The following is a 17,624-nucleotide window of genomic DNA, read 5'->3' as shown; positions in this document are numbered from 1 at the left end:
GTTAGGTTTTGGCATCTATGTTGTTAATTCTCCTTTATTTTCTGAAAGAGTTTGTATGAGAGTGACATTTATTTCTTTAATGTTTGGAAGAATTCACCATTGAAGCCACTTGGGCTAAGGATTTTTTTTTTTTTTAATTGCTGGTTAAATTTCTTTTCACTTCTTTAGCATTCATGAGCTACAGGAAATTTGTCCAGCACATCTCAATTTCATGTTTATTGGCATAAAGTTGTTCATGATATCCTCTTTAATGTATCATGGGGCCACCTGAGCGGCTCAGTTTGTTAAGCTGACTTTGGCTCAGGTCATGATCTTGTGGTTCGTGAGTTTGAGCCCCATGTTGGGCTCTGTGCTGACGACTCAGAGCCTGGAGCCTGCATCGGGTTCTGTGTCTCCCTTTCTCTTTCTGCCCCTTCCCTGCTCTCTCACACTCTGTCTCTCTCACAAAAATAAACATTAAAAAAAATTTTTTTGTTCACTGTTTATATAATCTGTAATGCTTTTTTTCCGTTTTCATTCTTACATTGGTAATTTGTGTTTTCTGAATTTTTTCTTGATAAGCAATTTTGTTAACTTGTCAAAGAACCAACTTTTTGGTTTGCTTTTCTTCATTATATTTTCTTTACATATTATTGATTTCTTTTATTTTTTATTTTGTTTACGTTCTTTGCATTTTGGGTTTTTTGTTTTTTTTTTTTTACCTAGCTTCTTGACAGAGAAACTTACAGATTTTCTGTCTTTCTCCAATATATATATGCATCCCCCAGGATTTTATGTAGTGTTTTCATTGTCATTTATTTGAATATGTTTTCTAATTTCCATTGGGATTTCTTCTTTGATCCATGTTTTTTCTGAAGCATGTTGCAAAATTTCTAATATGGGAGAGGATGAATTTTTTAGTTATTTCTCTGTTACTGTTTAATTTCACTTAATCAGTAAACTGTATGATTTTAGTTCTTCAGTTATGTGGTTGGATTTGGTAAATATTGCATACACATTGTCACTTAATGTGTATACTGTGGTTACTGAATGTAGTCTTCTCAATATGTCACTTAAGTTGAGCTAATTATGTTTAAATCTTCTATATCCTTATTGAACGTTTTGTGTTTCTTTAACCATTTCTAAGATAGGTGTATTAAAAATCTCCAACTTTGATTCTGCATTTGACTATTTTTTTCATTTCTGTCAACTTTTGCTGCATAAAATCTATGTTATTAGGTAAATACAAAAGTAGGAGTGTTATATCTTCCAATTAATTGATTCTTATTATGAAACAGCCCCCTTTGTCTCTAATATTTCTTGTCTTAAAGTCTACTTTATTAATACAGCTATACAGACTTCTTTTTGATTAGCATTTACATGATATGTCTGTTTTCATAGTCCATTTTGATTTTGTTCTTGACTTGCCATCTCAGAAAACTCTTTAAGACTGTCAAGTCAGGGGCACCTGGGTGGCTTAGTTGGTTAAAGCATCCGACTCTTGATTTCTTATCAAGTCATGATCTCATGGTTCTTGAGATTAAGCTGCACATTGGGCTCTGTGATGACAGCATGGAGCCAGCTTGGGATTCTCTCTCTCCCTTTCTCCTTGCCCTTCCCCTGCTCACACTCTCTCTTTCTCTGTCTCAAAATAAGTAGATACGCATTTATATAAAAAAAAATGACTTTCCAGTGATGTGGCTAGTAAGCTCTTGCTGATAGAATGGGCAAGATGGCTACTCCTTTCTTGACCTGTGATTTTTGTTTTTTGGGGGCACAAAATTTAGCAATAATGAAATAAAAAATTAACTTTATCAATGTGTATTGACTTTGTTGGAAGTAGAGTAGCAGGCTATGTACTAAATTGAAATCTTTTTGGTTCTTTTCTCTTTATGTTCCTCAGTGGCTGGCACACGTGTATCAGTGCCAAGGAATGATGGGTGCTGCAGAGATGTGTTATAGAAAGAGTCTACAAGTAGCATCCCAACAGGGCAGTTGGAGTGGGAAGCTGTCAAGTCTGCTGAGACTAGCTCTACTTGCTTTAAAAGCCTGCATGGTAAGATCATGTTATAATCATGAAAAATTGATTCATTTATTTTTAAGATGATCGTGCTTTCTCTCAAGTTCCTGTTGTTTTGTCACATTCTCGTGAGGCCTCCTTATAGACTTTGTATTTGGACTTTTGATGGAAATAATAGCAATGTAAATCCATAGACTAAACAGAACAGTGTCATTGTTTGGGGAAGAAAAGAAACAAAGATTGAAATTAAAAAGTTGAAATAAGGCAGAATATACATTTTTATTTCTTGTTGGTAAGTTAGAATTAACCCAGCTACTCATCTGCGACAAAGGTGGCAATAATTAACATTTCAGCCCTTTCTCAGTTCAATTTAACATTCTGTAAGAGGGATTTCTAGTAAGTTTTGATTTGACATCAGATTTTTGATACAAAGATAGGTACATTAATCTGTAAGTCTTCTATACTAGTATGGAAAACTCCTTAGATAAATGTTTAAGTGTGTGTGTGCTTTGGGGGGAAAACTGCAGAAGAGTGTATATGATATCCTAGTTGAGTGTATGTATGTGTGATACATATATTTAAGAATATATATGTCTAAATATGTTGTGTTTGTGTGCACCTGCTTATGGGTACATAGAAAGATATAAAAATATATAAAAAGAAAATTAATGAGGGGCATCTGGGTGACTCAGTTGGTTAAGCATTTGAGTCTTGATTTTGACCTAGGTCATGATCCCAATGTCAAAGGATCCAGCCCCACATGGGGCTCTGCACTGAGCATGGAGCTTGCTTATGATTCTCTCTCCCCCTCCCCCCTCTGCCCCTCTCCATCCCTAGCTCTCTAGCTGTCTAAAATAAAAAAATAAATAAAATAATAATTAAAAAAAGAAAGTTAATGACAGTTACTTTGGAGAATAGCACTGGGGATTTTTAAAGGATAATAGAGAAGACGTTTTCATTTTATATCCTTTGATAGTATTTGAATTTTTATCATATAATGTTGCTTCTGTAATTAAAAGATAAACTGCCATTCTTTGTTTTACATGGTTAGAAGAAATTGTCCTAGATAGGCCTGAATTAATTCATGCTTTTGTCATAGCAATCCATTGCCAATGTTATTTGCTTGCTTTAACTAAGCTTTCTGATAAAGATATATAAGGATTAGGAAATGTTTTCAGCTTTGGTGAGATGACTACAGAGCACATTTAAGAGCTCCTTAGGTCAGTGGCCATGTTTTGTTCATCTTTGCATCCTTGCTTTACCACCCTGCCTTGTATATGTACATAGGAGCTCTTCAATAAATGGTTTTTGAATGAATGTGTACATAATAATGGTTGTCAAATTTGTGCTGATTTGGGTGGAAAAAAATGGTGGTTAAGGATAATTGTAGACCATCAAATATTTTGTTTTGTTACATATTTATATTTAACAATTATCTTTGTGACATTGATAGCTGTGTGCTATGGAAGCCACACATAGTACCTATAAGTCTCTTGTATATGTGAACTGGAAAAGTAGAAATTCTTTTAGTCTAACATTATTTGTTAGTTAATAAATGTTTTTATTGGGGGGAGGATGTTTTTTTTTGCCTGTTCTTAATGCTGGGAAATTAAATCGGACCTGGAATAAAACAATAGGAATAACAATAGCAAACATTATAGCACTTAGCCTGTGCTAGATACTGTTATAGTGATTTACACATATTAGTTTATTTAATATTTACAATAATCCTGTTTTACAGTTGAGGAAATTAGCGTGCAGTTTAGTAATACCCAAATACACCCTATCTCTTCTACCCCCCTCCCCCCAACCACAAAAAGTATTTTCTCTAATAGCTTTGGTTCTGGTTCTACCATGTATTCCTTGTGAAAACTTCAGCCAATTAAACTATTTAGTCTTTTTTTTTTTTTAAGGAGGAGTAGTAGTAAATATGATAATACTACTTTGCCTTCTTATAGGGTTAAATATCAAGTAGAATAACATTTACAGATGCCCTTATAATACTACTCAAATCTAACCTGTTCTTATTGTAATATTTGACACTGAACATTTATTGTAAAAGAATATAAGAGGGGTGGCTCAGTCGGTTAAGCATCAGACATTGGCTCAGGTCATGATCTTGGGGTTTGTGAGTTCGAGCCCCACGTTGGGCTCTGTGCTGACAGCTCAGAGCCTGGAGCCTGCTTTGGATTCTGTGCTTTCTCTCTCTCTACCCCTCTCCCACTCACACTCTGTCTCTCTCTTTCAAAAATAAACATTAAAAAAAAAAAGAATATAAGAGATGCCACATTTCTATGGTAAACAGCTGGCAGGGTACAGAGCATGACTATATTAAAATTACACTTTTATGAGAGGCTACTGAATGTGTGATAATATATGGATCGGATATTAAACTCAGAGGTTCGGCTAAGATGCTAAGTATCAGATTTCAAAGATAACAGATTCCAAAGTAAGATATAAAATCAAGGTACAGACTTCCGCAGTAAGTAGAAGATTAACCTATAAGGAAGCTATAAATGGATTAGAAGTTAGAGAAGGAATATGGAGAAATTTTTTTGGAGAGCGCTTACCTCCCCCACCTTGATGGCACATTTCCACACACAGATGCCCACAAAGGTGAGGAAGGGAGAAAGTGTATATTTTTTGCTTTCAATCTATACACAATTGGGTTTCATCCTCTAGAGTAACTGATTATGGGATAAAAATAAGAGTAAAAAAAAAAAAAAGTAAAATCAGTAAATAAAAATAAAAAAGAACAAAAACAAAAAAGAATCTTTTTGAACTCTGCCAAAGAAAGGAAGGTTTTGATGTATGGCCTCTGAGATCCTGGAGGCACGTGTCTAGTAGCATATAGACAGGTATCTGACATAACCTCAGAAGCTGTGGCTCTCCACTTGGTGTCTTAGGACAGAGAAAAAGAGTGCTTTGGAAAGTATGTGCCCTGGCAGAGAGTAGTCAGTGGTGGGTGTATCCCAAAGGTGGGTAGCAATATATGCTCGGGTACGAGACAGAGGGAGTGAAGAATTCCTGTGACATGGGATTGGCAACACTCCTAGAATTTGTTGGAGCCAGGAATGAGTGGTCCAGCGTGAAAGTGGATTGGCGTAGGAATTCTCTTAAATCCAATCCAGTAGGACTACCTAGAAGAGTGCTGGGGTTTCAGTAGAAAAGAAACGAGAGGTCTCAAGATTGCTTTGAGGATGTGGAGAGTAAGTGAAATAGAGTATATTCATCTAGTGGAACTGTGGATGAACAGGACTGCTTCACAGGTGTGCATTCTGTGCAGTTGCTCAGGGCTCCACTCTTGCTTTAATCCTTGTAGTCGCCATCTTGAAATTCTTAATTATTTTTGAACAAAGGGCCATACATTTTTGCAGTGATTTTGCACTGGGCTCCACAGAGTACATAGCTGGTCCTGCAGATAAGACATTACCCGTGAAGTTAGGATAAAGCCAGGAAAGTCTGGATGAGAAAAAGAGATTTAAATATCTGTCAGGCCTAGAAGTATCATCTTACAGTGACACCAGTCAAATACAGACTTCTAGTATTTCAGTAGCAGTTTGAAACTGCAGTTAACAAGAAAAGGTAGGAGTGTTGGGAGGAAGAACAGGCCAGCTGCTACTATCTGTAACCATATCCAGTCTGGGAGCTGTGGTGGGATGGGGTGCAAACCGTACCTTTAAATGAAGATTGACATACTGAAAAGAAGAGGATATTCTAATTAAGATTATTTGTGATGACTGTAAGAAAAATGGATATCAGAGTCATGGAACCTGCTGTAATTTCTATCCAGGGAGAGAGGAAAAGTGCTTTCTCATATAATCAGTTTTAAAGACACAATGGAAGTCAAAAGTGTGCATTCTACTGTTTAATATACCAGTTATGCATAGAAACTTTTTCCTTCTATAATAATCTTTGGGCTAACTTTACAGAATATTTTATGAGAGTACATTATAAAAGTAACCAGTGAACGTTTTGTATTACTGGTTTCTAAAATATATTAGGGATTAAGTTTGTTAGTTTGAGCTTTGCCTTATTTTCTTTGCCAGATGTATCCAATGGCTCATTGCTCCCATCTTTATAGAAGATGCCTTACTACCTCTGTCCTCTGTTTTCAGATTTATTGTCTTTATAGCTTCCTCTTCCTTGATTACACTAATGTACTGCATGCACTGTTTATTGTCCTAACATTAAAACATTTTTTTTATACTTTAGTGTTTGAAATGGACCATGTATTGACTCATTCTATTGCCTTTATTAAAATGTGTATTCTAGATGCCTGTAATTATGAAATCTTAAAGTCTGAGGGTTTTTTAATTATTTAATATTATTTTCTTAATTTTTTTTAATTTTTAAAAATTTACATCCAAATTAGCATATAGTGCAACAATGATTTCAGGAGTAGATTCCTTAGTGCCCCTTACCCATTTAGCCCATCCCCCCTCCCACAGCCCCTCCAGTAACCCTCAGTTTGTTTGTTCTCCATATTTATGAATCTCTTCTGTTTTGTCCCCCTCCCTGTTTTTATATTATTTTTGTTTCCCTTCCCTTATGTTCATCTGTTTTGTCTCTTAAAGTCCTCATATCAGTGAAGTCATGTGATTTTTGTCTTTCTCTGACTAATTTCACTTAGCATAATACCCTCCAATTCCATCCCCATAGGTGCAAATGGCAAGATTTCATTCTTTTTGATTGCCGAGTAATACTCCATTGTGTGTGTGTGTGTGTGTGTGTGTGTGTGTATGTGTGTGTACCACCTCTTCTTTATTCATTCATCCATCGATGGACATTTTGCCTCTTCCCATACTTTGGCTATTGTTGATAGTGCTACTATAAACATGGGGGTGCATGTGTCCCTTCGAAACAGCACACCTGTATCCCTTGGATAAATGCCTAGTAGTGCAATTGCTGGGACATACAGTAGGTCTATTTTTAGTTTCTTGAGGAACCTCCATACTGTTTTCCAATGCACCAGCTTGCATTGCCACCAACAATGCAAAAGAGATCCTCTTTCTCCACATCCTCGCCAACATCTGTTGTTGCCTGAGTTATTAATGTAGCCATTCTGACAGGTGTAAGGTGGTATCTCATGGTGGTTTTGATTTGTATTTCCCTGATGGTGAGAGACGTTGAGCATTTTTTCATGTGTCGGTTGGCCATCGGGATGTCTTCTTTGGAGAAGTGTTTCTTCATGTCTTTAGCCCATTTCTTCACTGGATTATTTGTTTTTTTGGGTGTTGAGTTTGATAAGTTCCTTATAGATTTTGGATACAGTCTGAGGTTTTTAATGAAAGATTTTAAGTGTGTATTTTTTTCCTTCTAACATAATTCAGCAGACCGTTCACCATATTTAACTCCAGTTATTGTTCCTTAGGAAATACTTATCTATTATTTCTGAATCAGCCCATATTGTAAGACACTAAAGTTTGCCTTAACATTTTCCTTATAAGGTGAAATTCTTAAAAAAAAGTTCTCAGTATTGATGAGTTCAATTTAATTCATTGTGCTTTGTACCTTTTTTCTGTGTTGGGATTTTATTAAAATATTTTATTTTAGTCTTTTCTTTCTCCTTAGATAATTTTTGAATGTGGGACTTTATCACTACCTGTTGAAGTCATGTTAAATTGAGTTTTGTATATTTGGTAAGCAAGAGGCTTAGTAACTGATAGATTTTATTCACCTATATAGCAGAATAGTGCATTTTGTTTTAATAAATATTTTAGTATGTTTTAAGTGATGTCTCCTCTTTGAAACCTTCCTTTATTCCAGTCTGCCCTGTTATGTAGCTATTTAAGGACAGAAATCAGATCTTAATCATTTTGTAGAATCATGGTCTCTGTAGCATTTACATGGTGACTTGGACAAGTAGGCACTCAATAAATGAGAGTTGAATTGCATCCTTTTAAGGTAAACATCCGGAAAGTTTTGATTTAATATGTGTCTTATATTTTTGCAGGCTAATATTCCCAATAATCACTGGTCATCTTTGGTTCAAGAAGCTACAACTGAGGCCTTGAAACTTTGCTTTTGTCCATTGGCTGTCTTTTTACAAGCTTTGTTACAATTCAACCGCAAAATGGGGGCAAGGTATGAAAAATCGTTGTTCCCTTTTTTTCTTGGAAATGTTTCTTCACTTTCAGTCCTTCTAGGAAACAGATTTAAAGTTAGTCTAACAAACTTGGTGTTATTCATATATTCGTTACTACTTTGGGAAAGGTGTTCTAGTACCATATAAAGAAAATAAAGTCGTACATTTGTTTTACAAAAAATCATTTGGTACATACAGTATGAGAGGTTGGGCATGACAGGATTTCAAGTAAAGAGGGGCTGGGAGTTTTGCTCTCTTAGGATGCACCAACATTGTAATGTGGATTCTAGAAACCAAAAAGACCCAAGTTCATGCAAGGCAATAAGCTATGAAAAACTGATGAATATTTAAAAGATAGAGACATGTTATAATAGTGTGGTTCTTATATCTAGAAAAGCTCGAAGCTTCTGAGATTAAAATATAATAATTTTGGTGATCTTTTTATTGGAGGGTGTGGATGGGGTCAGAAATAAATTTGAAGAAAACTACTTAAAAGTCCATATGGATGAAAAAACAAGCAAGAATATTTTGAAATTCTGAGAATAATATCTCTCTCTAATGGATGTCACACATAATACAAAGCAACTGTAGGTAAGACAGCCATTTAGGAGCATACGTTACTAGAACAAGATAGGTAGTGAAGATATAGAGCTTCATACATATAAATATGTGGCAAAGGGCACATCAACATCCCAAAATAGGAGTGAAGGAAGAACTAAGACTAATGGCTCATCACCAGTTCCAGCATCATTTATGATTTATTTATTCTTGGTCATTTTTTTGTATGGCAAATTTCACCAAGAAATGTTTTAGCCTATAATTTATACTTCCTCATGAACTCTTTCTGCTGAAGCTCAGTGTAGATTACTTAAAGGCCTTAGTCTCCACCTGCCTGTAATCTGTTAGCACATCCCACAACGTGATCACCACCAAAAATCAGCCCGAATCAGCACAGGCTCAAAGAAAAAAGTGTGTGCTTATTATATGGTGATTTCTATGTAGAAGCATCTTCAAGACAGGTTCTTTACCTTCTACCTCAAACCAGTTACTTCTTATAAGATCCTCCTATTCAAAACTTCTGAAGTTACAATTTGTGTTGTTTCTACAAATACGGAAATCTTTGGAGTCACAGATGCTAGTAAATTAGGAAAGAAAAACTTAGAACACAACTGTAAACCACCCTGTTCTATTACATGTGTTCACATATTGTATACATCCTTTTAAAGCATATACTAAAAAGCCTGATGTAATACACTTTTAGTCTTGTGTAAATTATCTTTGTATTTTGTATTTTAATTGTTTTCCATCTGTTTTCAAAAAAAATTAGAGGTATGCTCTAATCAGAAGTGCTCATAAAATAGGAGCCTTTCCCCTCTTCTATTTGGAATGAGCCATACTTTTCTTATATGCAAAGTGGGAATAGTAACAGCAACCTAACCTTACAAGTTGAATATATTAAATGTGACCACATGTGTAAACCACTTAGCATAGTACCCAACATGTAATAAACACTTAATAAATGTTAGCTATTATTATTACCTTTATTCTATGAAAAAAATCATGAAGTAATCAGTACCATGTGTGCAAAAGAATGAGAAAGATAATATGTGTGAGACTAGTAAATGAAATATCTTGTGTTAATTTAGATGCTTTGAACTCTTTTTCAGAGAGACACGGCGACTTTTGGAAAGAGTGGTGTATCATCAACCGGGGTTTCCCAAGTCTATTGTATCAACTGCACGTTGGTACCTGCTGAGACACTTACATGCCAAAAATGACTACGAGCTTATTGATGTAAGGCATTAATTTTATTCACAATATTTCATTTCGGACCTTTATTGGAGGAGGGGTGAGGGTTCCTGTCCTGGGTGTTGTAGGCTATTGAGCAACATCCCTAACCACCCTAAATGCTAGATGCCAGTAACACTGCCTTCCTCTCTTTACCCAACTTGTGACAACTAAAAATATCTTTAGAAACGCCAGATGATACCAGTAATTGCCCCTCGTTGAGAGCCACTGATTTAACCTGTAGGAAATAGATTCTCCTAATGTGTCATGCAGAATAAGAAAGTATTGATGAAGGTGCTAGGTGCTGGTTATAGTATATTTTATAAGCATTGCCCTGGAGGCAAATAGGGTAAGTTTGAACGTTAGCAGAATTTAATGGGATCTTCATATTATCTTTGGAAATACTATTTTACTTCTTGTTTTTTCTGTAAGATACATGTGACAGTTTCTACTCCTCATAGCATGGCACTAGTATCTAAATGTATAAACATATTTGTTTGTATATCTAAAATTCTTTTTAAAAAGGTAGAGTATAATAAGTAAATAAATAAATAAATAAATAAATAAATAAATAAAAAGGGGGCACCTGGGTGGCTCAGTTGGTTAAGCATCCGACTTCAGCTCAGATCATGATCTCACGGTTCGTGGGTTCGAGCCCCTTGTCAGGCTCTGTGCTGATAGCTCAGAGCCTGGAGCCTGCTTCAGATTCTGTGTTTCACTCTGTCTCTGCCCCTCCCCTGCTCGCACTCTGTCTCTCAAAAATGAATAAACGTTAAGAAAAAAAAAAGGTAGAGTATATAAAAACATACATTGTTTTCTCATAACTTGAGCCTGTAATTTACAAAATACAATGAATATAAATGAGAAGCTTTTTAAATACTTACAGCATTTGAAATACTGTTTGCCTTTCAGTGAAACTTATAATCTTAAAGAAATATTAATAAAAACAATGCTTGGAGAAACGCATTATAATTATCCTATTGCAAACCAAAAAGGTAGAACTTGTATGAATGCTGGGAGTTCTCCATGATGTTCTTGTATTTCTAAACATCCTGTGAGCAGATGGCCTGACTGCTCTTTGTTCCAGACCATCTTTTCAAGGATGTTTTTATAGTGACAGCCTTGGGAGACTGACATAAGTGTCTTCCTACAGACCAGAGGGTAGGCCTATTTATTGCCCATCATAAAAGATTCAAGTCTCGGGATGTGTGGGTGGCTCAGTCGGTTAAGCTTCTGACTCTTGATTTTGGCTCAGGTCATGATCTCATGGTCATGAGACTGAGCCCCGTGTTGGACTCTGCATGGAGCCTGCTTGGGATTCTCTCCCTCCCTGTCTCTCTCTCTCTGTCCCTTCCCTGCTCATGTTCTTTCTGTCTCTCAAAATAAATAAATAAACATTAAAAAAATTAATAACAAAAATAAAAGATTCAAGTCTCCTAGGCTCAGGATTTTTTTCTTGTAATGTGATCCAGCATGTATGTGGGAAACTATGTGCATCCCTACATGTCACCCCTGTGAGTCTTAGGGGCTAAGGGAAACAAATGTAAATGTCTTGATGTTCATGCGGTTTATTGTACCATGATTGATAAAAACTTTTGTCTCTGACCCAGGAGAGCCATGTCTTTTGGCAGTATCCAAGGCTAACTTGTTAGCTTGCAAGTAGATCAAAATCTCAAACCCTTCACAGTGTTTGAAAACAGAACAACCAAAAGTTTTAGTAGTCAAATGAACAACCGAAATTAAATCTTTTAGTTTGTAGAATTGGTGAAAGAAAACCTTGCAAAGTTTCTTGATACAGCCTAGAATCTAGAACCTCGATTCTAAACTGTGGTTTTAAAGGAGAGGAATATCACTTGCACGGTTCTGTGTATAAAATGGTCTTTTTGGGTAAGGGTTTAGAGATAACAGCATTGTGAACAAAACCACCAAATGAAACCTTCAGTTTTATACAGCGCTGACAATGGTAACAATCAAAATGTTGCATCTTTACTAATTGAGCATTTGAATAAATTGTGCTTATCTTTGATGTTGGCTTTGGCTGAACAATTTATTTCAGCAAAAATGACTGGAAGGATTTCACGTAGTCCCTTTTTCTTGTGTTGTTTGATATTGCCTGCTGCCTTTTGGCATACTTGGCTTCCATGGATTTAATTATTGTTATTGTGAATAAACAAAATACTAATATTTCTGTATGTGATTTTTCGTAGGTGCTGGTAAACAATGCCAAAACTCATGGAGATACAAGAGCATTGGAATTGAATCAGAAATTGTCCTCACAGTAACAATGCATTATTTTATAGTAAACAAACAAAGAAAAAGCTGTTAGAAAGAATGAATCAATGAATCAAAACTTTCCCCAAAGCAACATTTAAAAACAAACAAACAAACAAACAAAAAAACAGAATTATAATCACCCATTCCTATTTTGAATCTGAAGACATTTAAGTTCTTAAGCTAGGGATTTAATTTTCTGAAAACTCTTAATGTAACTTTAATTTGAAAAATATCTTTGATTTTGAGAAATCCATAATGAAAGGAAAAAACAGGATTCCCTTAGGTGGTCATCAGTAATTTGTAAACCATTCTTTTCTCCATCTTGCATTAGGCACAATAGGATATTTTTTGTACCCCTCTACAATAAAGCCTTAATAGCCATTTTCCAAATAATATGCAAAAGCAGATTAGCACAACGCTGAATTTTATTTGTTAAAAAGTAAATTCAAAGATGTAATTCCTTCTGTGACCTCTGGAGTTCAGCAGACCAATTCATCATCACATCTAAATAATCTTACAGTCTGTTTTACTAGTGGCTCATCTCAGATTCTGTTGAAGAAGCATAATGTAAATGTTGGTGAGTCTTAGACTGCCATTGGATATGTTTGTGTAATTCAGAGCACTCAGGTGTATGGCTGCATTAAAAAAATTAATGGAGAGTTTTGGAAAACAATGCTGACAATGTTTAATCGATCATGCAGTTCCTTCAATTATGATGAAAAGACTTGAAGTTTCTGAAATGAAAAAAAACCTAGTGTCTTATTTTCTTTACAGTATTAAAATCAGATATAATTTCTAAGTTTCAAATTTTAAAACTTGAGAGCACATTTACCTATTTTATTTTTTCAGAAAACCTTTTATATATCTGAAGAAGCTGTATGTTGCTTACTTTGGATTTGTGGTTTTAAAAGATGTTTTCAGACATTTACATATATTATTTGTTTTATGAAAATGTGTGGTTGTACAATTCATGTGTGTAGTTTTTTTAAGTCAGCTTTGCGTGTTATTTTGTGAGATAATATAAATTGACAATGTTCTGTAATTAAATTTTACTCCAAAGGTTAATCTAATCTATTGAACTGACTGTAATTTGATGAATTCCCAAATTTAGCTAAGTGTTCTCATTATTCAGACCTATGCAATCAGAATCTTTAAGGAGAAGGGCCTAGGACTCTGCATTATAAAGGCATGCCTAAGAGATTCTAATGTTCATTCAGGTTTCGAACCACTGGATTACTGCAATGATGATTCTTCCCTTACTTTTTCTTTAATAGGATCAGGCACTTGCCAGTCTCTGCTCATCTCTTCTTTACCCTAACAACCGATGATTCAGTGCTTTTAACAGCCTGGCCCACAGACTTAGCCAGAGGTGAGCACGAGATGATCTCTGGTGCCCATGCCCTCTTGCTTCCTCTGGAAAGTACTTTAGCCCTTATCCCAAAATGGGCTGGATCCATCTGGTTAAATGCTTAGAAGTCATTTCTTATTTTCTATCCACTTTCTGGGGTGTCACTTGCTTCACAAGGTTACTTTCATCTACAGGGTGGATTTGGTCAGCCTTTCCTCCAGGCCTGTGACCTTTTGACTAAGTGACCTTTTGACTAAGTTGCCTAGTTCTGGCCTTCAGTGACCTCAGACCCAGGTTTTCTAGAATGGAAGGTTCGAAAAGATGATAGTTAATACCATCTCAGGTAATTCTTTTTGCATGGATGTATACACATCCTCTCTTTTGTTACCTTCTCTTCAGGTTACTGCCCAGTTATCGTGAGTCTCAAATAATAAACGTATGATTTTTTATAGCGCTTACTGCATACCAGACCTATGCTAAGTGTTTTAACATTGTCATGTAATCCTAGTAAGTAAAGAGAATAGTGCTAAACAGCATGCTTAAAGCAAAGGAAACCTGAAATGGAATCAGTGTTATCAGAGTCTAGGAACTTTAAGGTAGCTGAAATTTCCCTTCATTTTATATGTAAGTTTAGAGAAATTACATAAAAAGTTATTTCCTGAAGTGTCAATATTTAGCATTCATAGTGTTTCATTATTTGAGAATTATAGTGCATTTTCTGCTAATTTTTATCTACCATTTGGCTATTATTGTTTAATTAGGTGTTTATAGACCAGCTTGGTATCTGGTGATCATTTTCTGTAGAAAAAATATATTTTGACTTATAATTAAAGTTTCAAAACACAATCTATTTGTTTGAGATCACTTGTCATATTTCTAGAAATGTCCCTTGCACTAATTTCTAGTCAGGATAAAATATATAAACTTTAGTTTAAAATGCTGTACTCTTTCTTCACTTACAAAATGAGTTGACAAACTTCCTTTAAGTTAGGAATCTACACAGAACAGAATTGGACAGGGGATTAAAGGTACAGTTATCTAAACTAACATGAAACATTAGATGAACATTAAGTAATATTATTGATATGTAATATATGAATATGAAAACCTCCATGTTTGGTTGCTTCATAGAACATTTGATACTTGTTTTGGGACATTTTATATGGACACAAAAATGAAGTATATTTAATGTATGAGTGAGAAGGGCTTGTAGATCTATTCCCATTTTTGCACACTTTAAAAAATGTGGAAACTGTTTTGGCAAAGTTGACCCTTGTCTCTCTACAGGTCTTCTTTCTTCCACTTCAGTTGCTAGTGGATAGAAAGCTTCTCAGACTCCCATGTTACTTGTTATAAGGTGTAGCATGCAGGGGTCAGTTGTAAACTGACCGTCAATTTCAGGAGAGGTCTTTTTGTTTTATTGTGTTTTCCATTAGAAAAATATATTTGTGTATCAGATACAAGTACAGTAGTCTTCCCATATATTTGTTTTTTAAGACTTTTTATACAGAGAAGGTAAAAAGTCAGAAAATGCCCTTATTTAGAGTTTATACCTTATTTTTGGTTTAGAAAATAGAGTCACTTAAGACCTATTGCACTGAAAGTCCGCTCAATGTGTCTAGCTGTCCCTTTGCCATATAATAATGGGTTTTTTCTCTTTTTGGCTGATTAGAATAAGAACTTTTTGGATAGCAGTGTTTTAAAACCCTATACAACTAGAATTTTTAAAATGAATGCTAAATTATATTTAGACCTCAAAATGCTTCGGAGAAACTTAAGAATAGGGTCTCTTTAACAAACAGCTCTTATGAAACATTTGAAATTCTTTTTTTTTTTTTTTTTTCTATTTTGGACTTAGAATTGAAAATACCTATTTGTTTTAGTGAAGGGAAATGATGCCAGGAGAGGGATAATTAAAATTGGAGTATCCCATGAAAATTGGGTTTCATATGACATCACTCCAGTTTTGAAATAATTTGCATACCATGATCTCTCCTGAGTTTGAATCAGTACAAAAGTTCATTTGGGCTACATACTTCCCCTGTATATAGTACCTATCATAAGAAACATTTAAATTACATGGATTTTTCTGGAAGATGGACAATAAAAAAATGTTTATCTTGCTGTTTCTGCTTATATGTAGGCAGAATAATGGTCCCCAAAGGTGTCATGCCGTAATCACCAGAACTTGTGAATATGTGGTAAAGGGGCTATGCAAATGTGCTTGAGGGTATAGACCTTGAGACAGAGAGATTATACTGGATTATTGAGTGGACCCAGTTTAATCACAGAAGTCGTTAAAAGTGGAGAGCCTTTCAAAGAATGACAATGGAAGGTCAGAGATTCAACATTGCTGGCTTTGAAGATGGAGGAAGGTGGGTCCATCCTTGGACTAAGGGCAGGCTCTAGAAACTGGAAGAAGCAAGGAAACTTTCTCCACTGGAGTTCCCAGAAAGGGATGCAGCCCTTCTGGGACCTCGATTGTAACCTGCTGAGACCCGTGTTGGACATGTGACTTACAGAACTGTAAGGAAATAAATTTATGTTGTTTTAAAGCCACTAAGTTTGTGGTAATTTGTTATGACAGCAGAGAAAATTAGTACATTGCCCATTGTGTTTATTGTTAAAATGAATTTGCATTCCTTTGAATCTGAATTTTACTAGATCACTGAAATTGGGGATTACCATCTTAATTGTCATAAAAGGGATCATCAGATAAAGATGATGAGTTATTAAAAATGGTTACTGTGAAAATATAAACATCATAAGAATTTGACTCTTAAGAATGTGTGGCTGTTTATTTCTATAATAGTTTCTGAACTATTCTCACTCAACATGCTGCTTAGAGTACAGTATCACCAATGTAGCTGACCAGGTACTTCACTCTCATCCTCTTTAAAAGAACTGCATTAAACTATACTCCCAGAACCTCAGTGGTACATTTCATTCTGGGTTTCACTACTGAATGGGTATGTAACTGGTAAACTTATGTCTTGACCTTTAATTTTTATGTAAATTTGTGAAGTCAGGGCCTTCAGCTAGATTTCTAATGGCAGCAATATGTTGTTCTAAGGTCACCAAAGTTTTCCAGGTCTAAAGTGAGCTGGAGCAAAATACTGAAATCAATTGCTTGGTGCAGCACCTGTGAAGCAGCACCTCTGATTTCCACTAAACAGGGGGCCCCTCCTGTGCTTACCAATCTTAGGGTAGAACCCCCCCTTCCAAAGAGGCCTCTGCTGTAGAAAAGTAGGTAATCAGTTCCAAGTATTAAGACTGAGCAGGAAAGCAAACCTACGCTCAGAGAATATTTTAATGGAAGCCAGCATCCGTGAATGGTTGAGTGTAATTACATGTGACTTCTACATACCAAATACGCTTCATACAGAAAGAGCACCCACATTAAATAAAATAAGCACATTGATTATCTGACTCTTAAATAACTTGAGTTTCTAAGACCCTGCCTTTTTAAATGTCATTTCCTCTCCTTTAATCATACAAAATATGGTTGTTGCTTTCTCTGTGAAAAAATATGCCACACAGTTAATATCATTCAGGAATTTTGGGGGGAAAATCACTATATAGTAGTTTACAAAGTCCTAATCTTAATTCTGTTTAATAGATCAAGAAATAGTGTCCAAATAGTTTTTAGAAAAGGATTATTTGCTGTCTTCAGAAGTTTGGAAATTAGCCTAAAAAGTCAGGTGGTGTGAGGAAAAAAAAAAAAAAAGAAAAGATGGTTATAGGTTCTATCTTTGCAGGCAGAGTTATGTATCTCTGGGCACAAGAGAAAAGCCAGATGGAGCAGAAGATTTTTCGTGTGCAAAGAAGGAAATTAGAGTGAAAATACACTGCTGAGAAGGCAAATTTATATTGTTATAAGCAGCTTCAGTATTTGTTTCTGAATTGCCTGAGGCCAGCCCCGTAGTGCCTCAGAACAAGTGCTATTTATATGTGGTTGGAAGGCTTCTCTGTCCAAGGACTAGGCTCAGAATAATTTATTAACTCACTAGAACCAGATTTACAGTAAGCAATGGTGAGTACTTTGTGAACATGGGGAAATATGTAGGCAGCAATAAGATTTTATGCAAGTCACGTAGCTTCTAACGAAGCCAAATAAGATCCAGCAT

The 17,624-nt window shown here is 35.4% G+C and overlaps 1 protein-coding gene across 2 annotated transcripts in view; it reads left to right on the top strand.

Annotated features, from left to right (window-relative positions):
* TTC37 (tetratricopeptide repeat domain 37) overlaps window positions 1-16,273 on the top strand; it is an 87,274-nt gene extending 71,001 nt beyond the window's left edge. For both annotated transcript variants that reach the window (XM_042990269.1, XM_007078907.3), the window contains exons 40-43: window positions 1,883-2,035; window positions 7,956-8,086; window positions 9,755-9,881; window positions 12,083-16,273. In XM_042990269.1, the coding sequence (XP_042846203.1) occupies window positions 1,883-2,035; window positions 7,956-8,086; window positions 9,755-9,881; window positions 12,083-12,157 (486 nt within the window). In that variant the 3' untranslated portion in view covers window positions 12,158-16,273. The remainder of the gene's footprint in view (window positions 1-1,882; window positions 2,036-7,955; window positions 8,087-9,754; window positions 9,882-12,082) is intronic.
* Window positions 16,274-17,624: the final 1,351 nt, after the last annotated feature.

The sequence above is a fragment of the Panthera tigris genome, chromosome A1 (genome assembly GCF_018350195.1).
Source record: "Panthera tigris isolate Pti1 chromosome A1, P.tigris_Pti1_mat1.1, whole genome shotgun sequence".
Classification (NCBI taxonomy): domain Eukaryota; kingdom Metazoa; phylum Chordata; class Mammalia; order Carnivora; family Felidae; genus Panthera; species Panthera tigris.
Note: the sequence above shows the minus strand (reverse complement) of the source record. Positions and strands in the feature narration are given on the sequence as shown.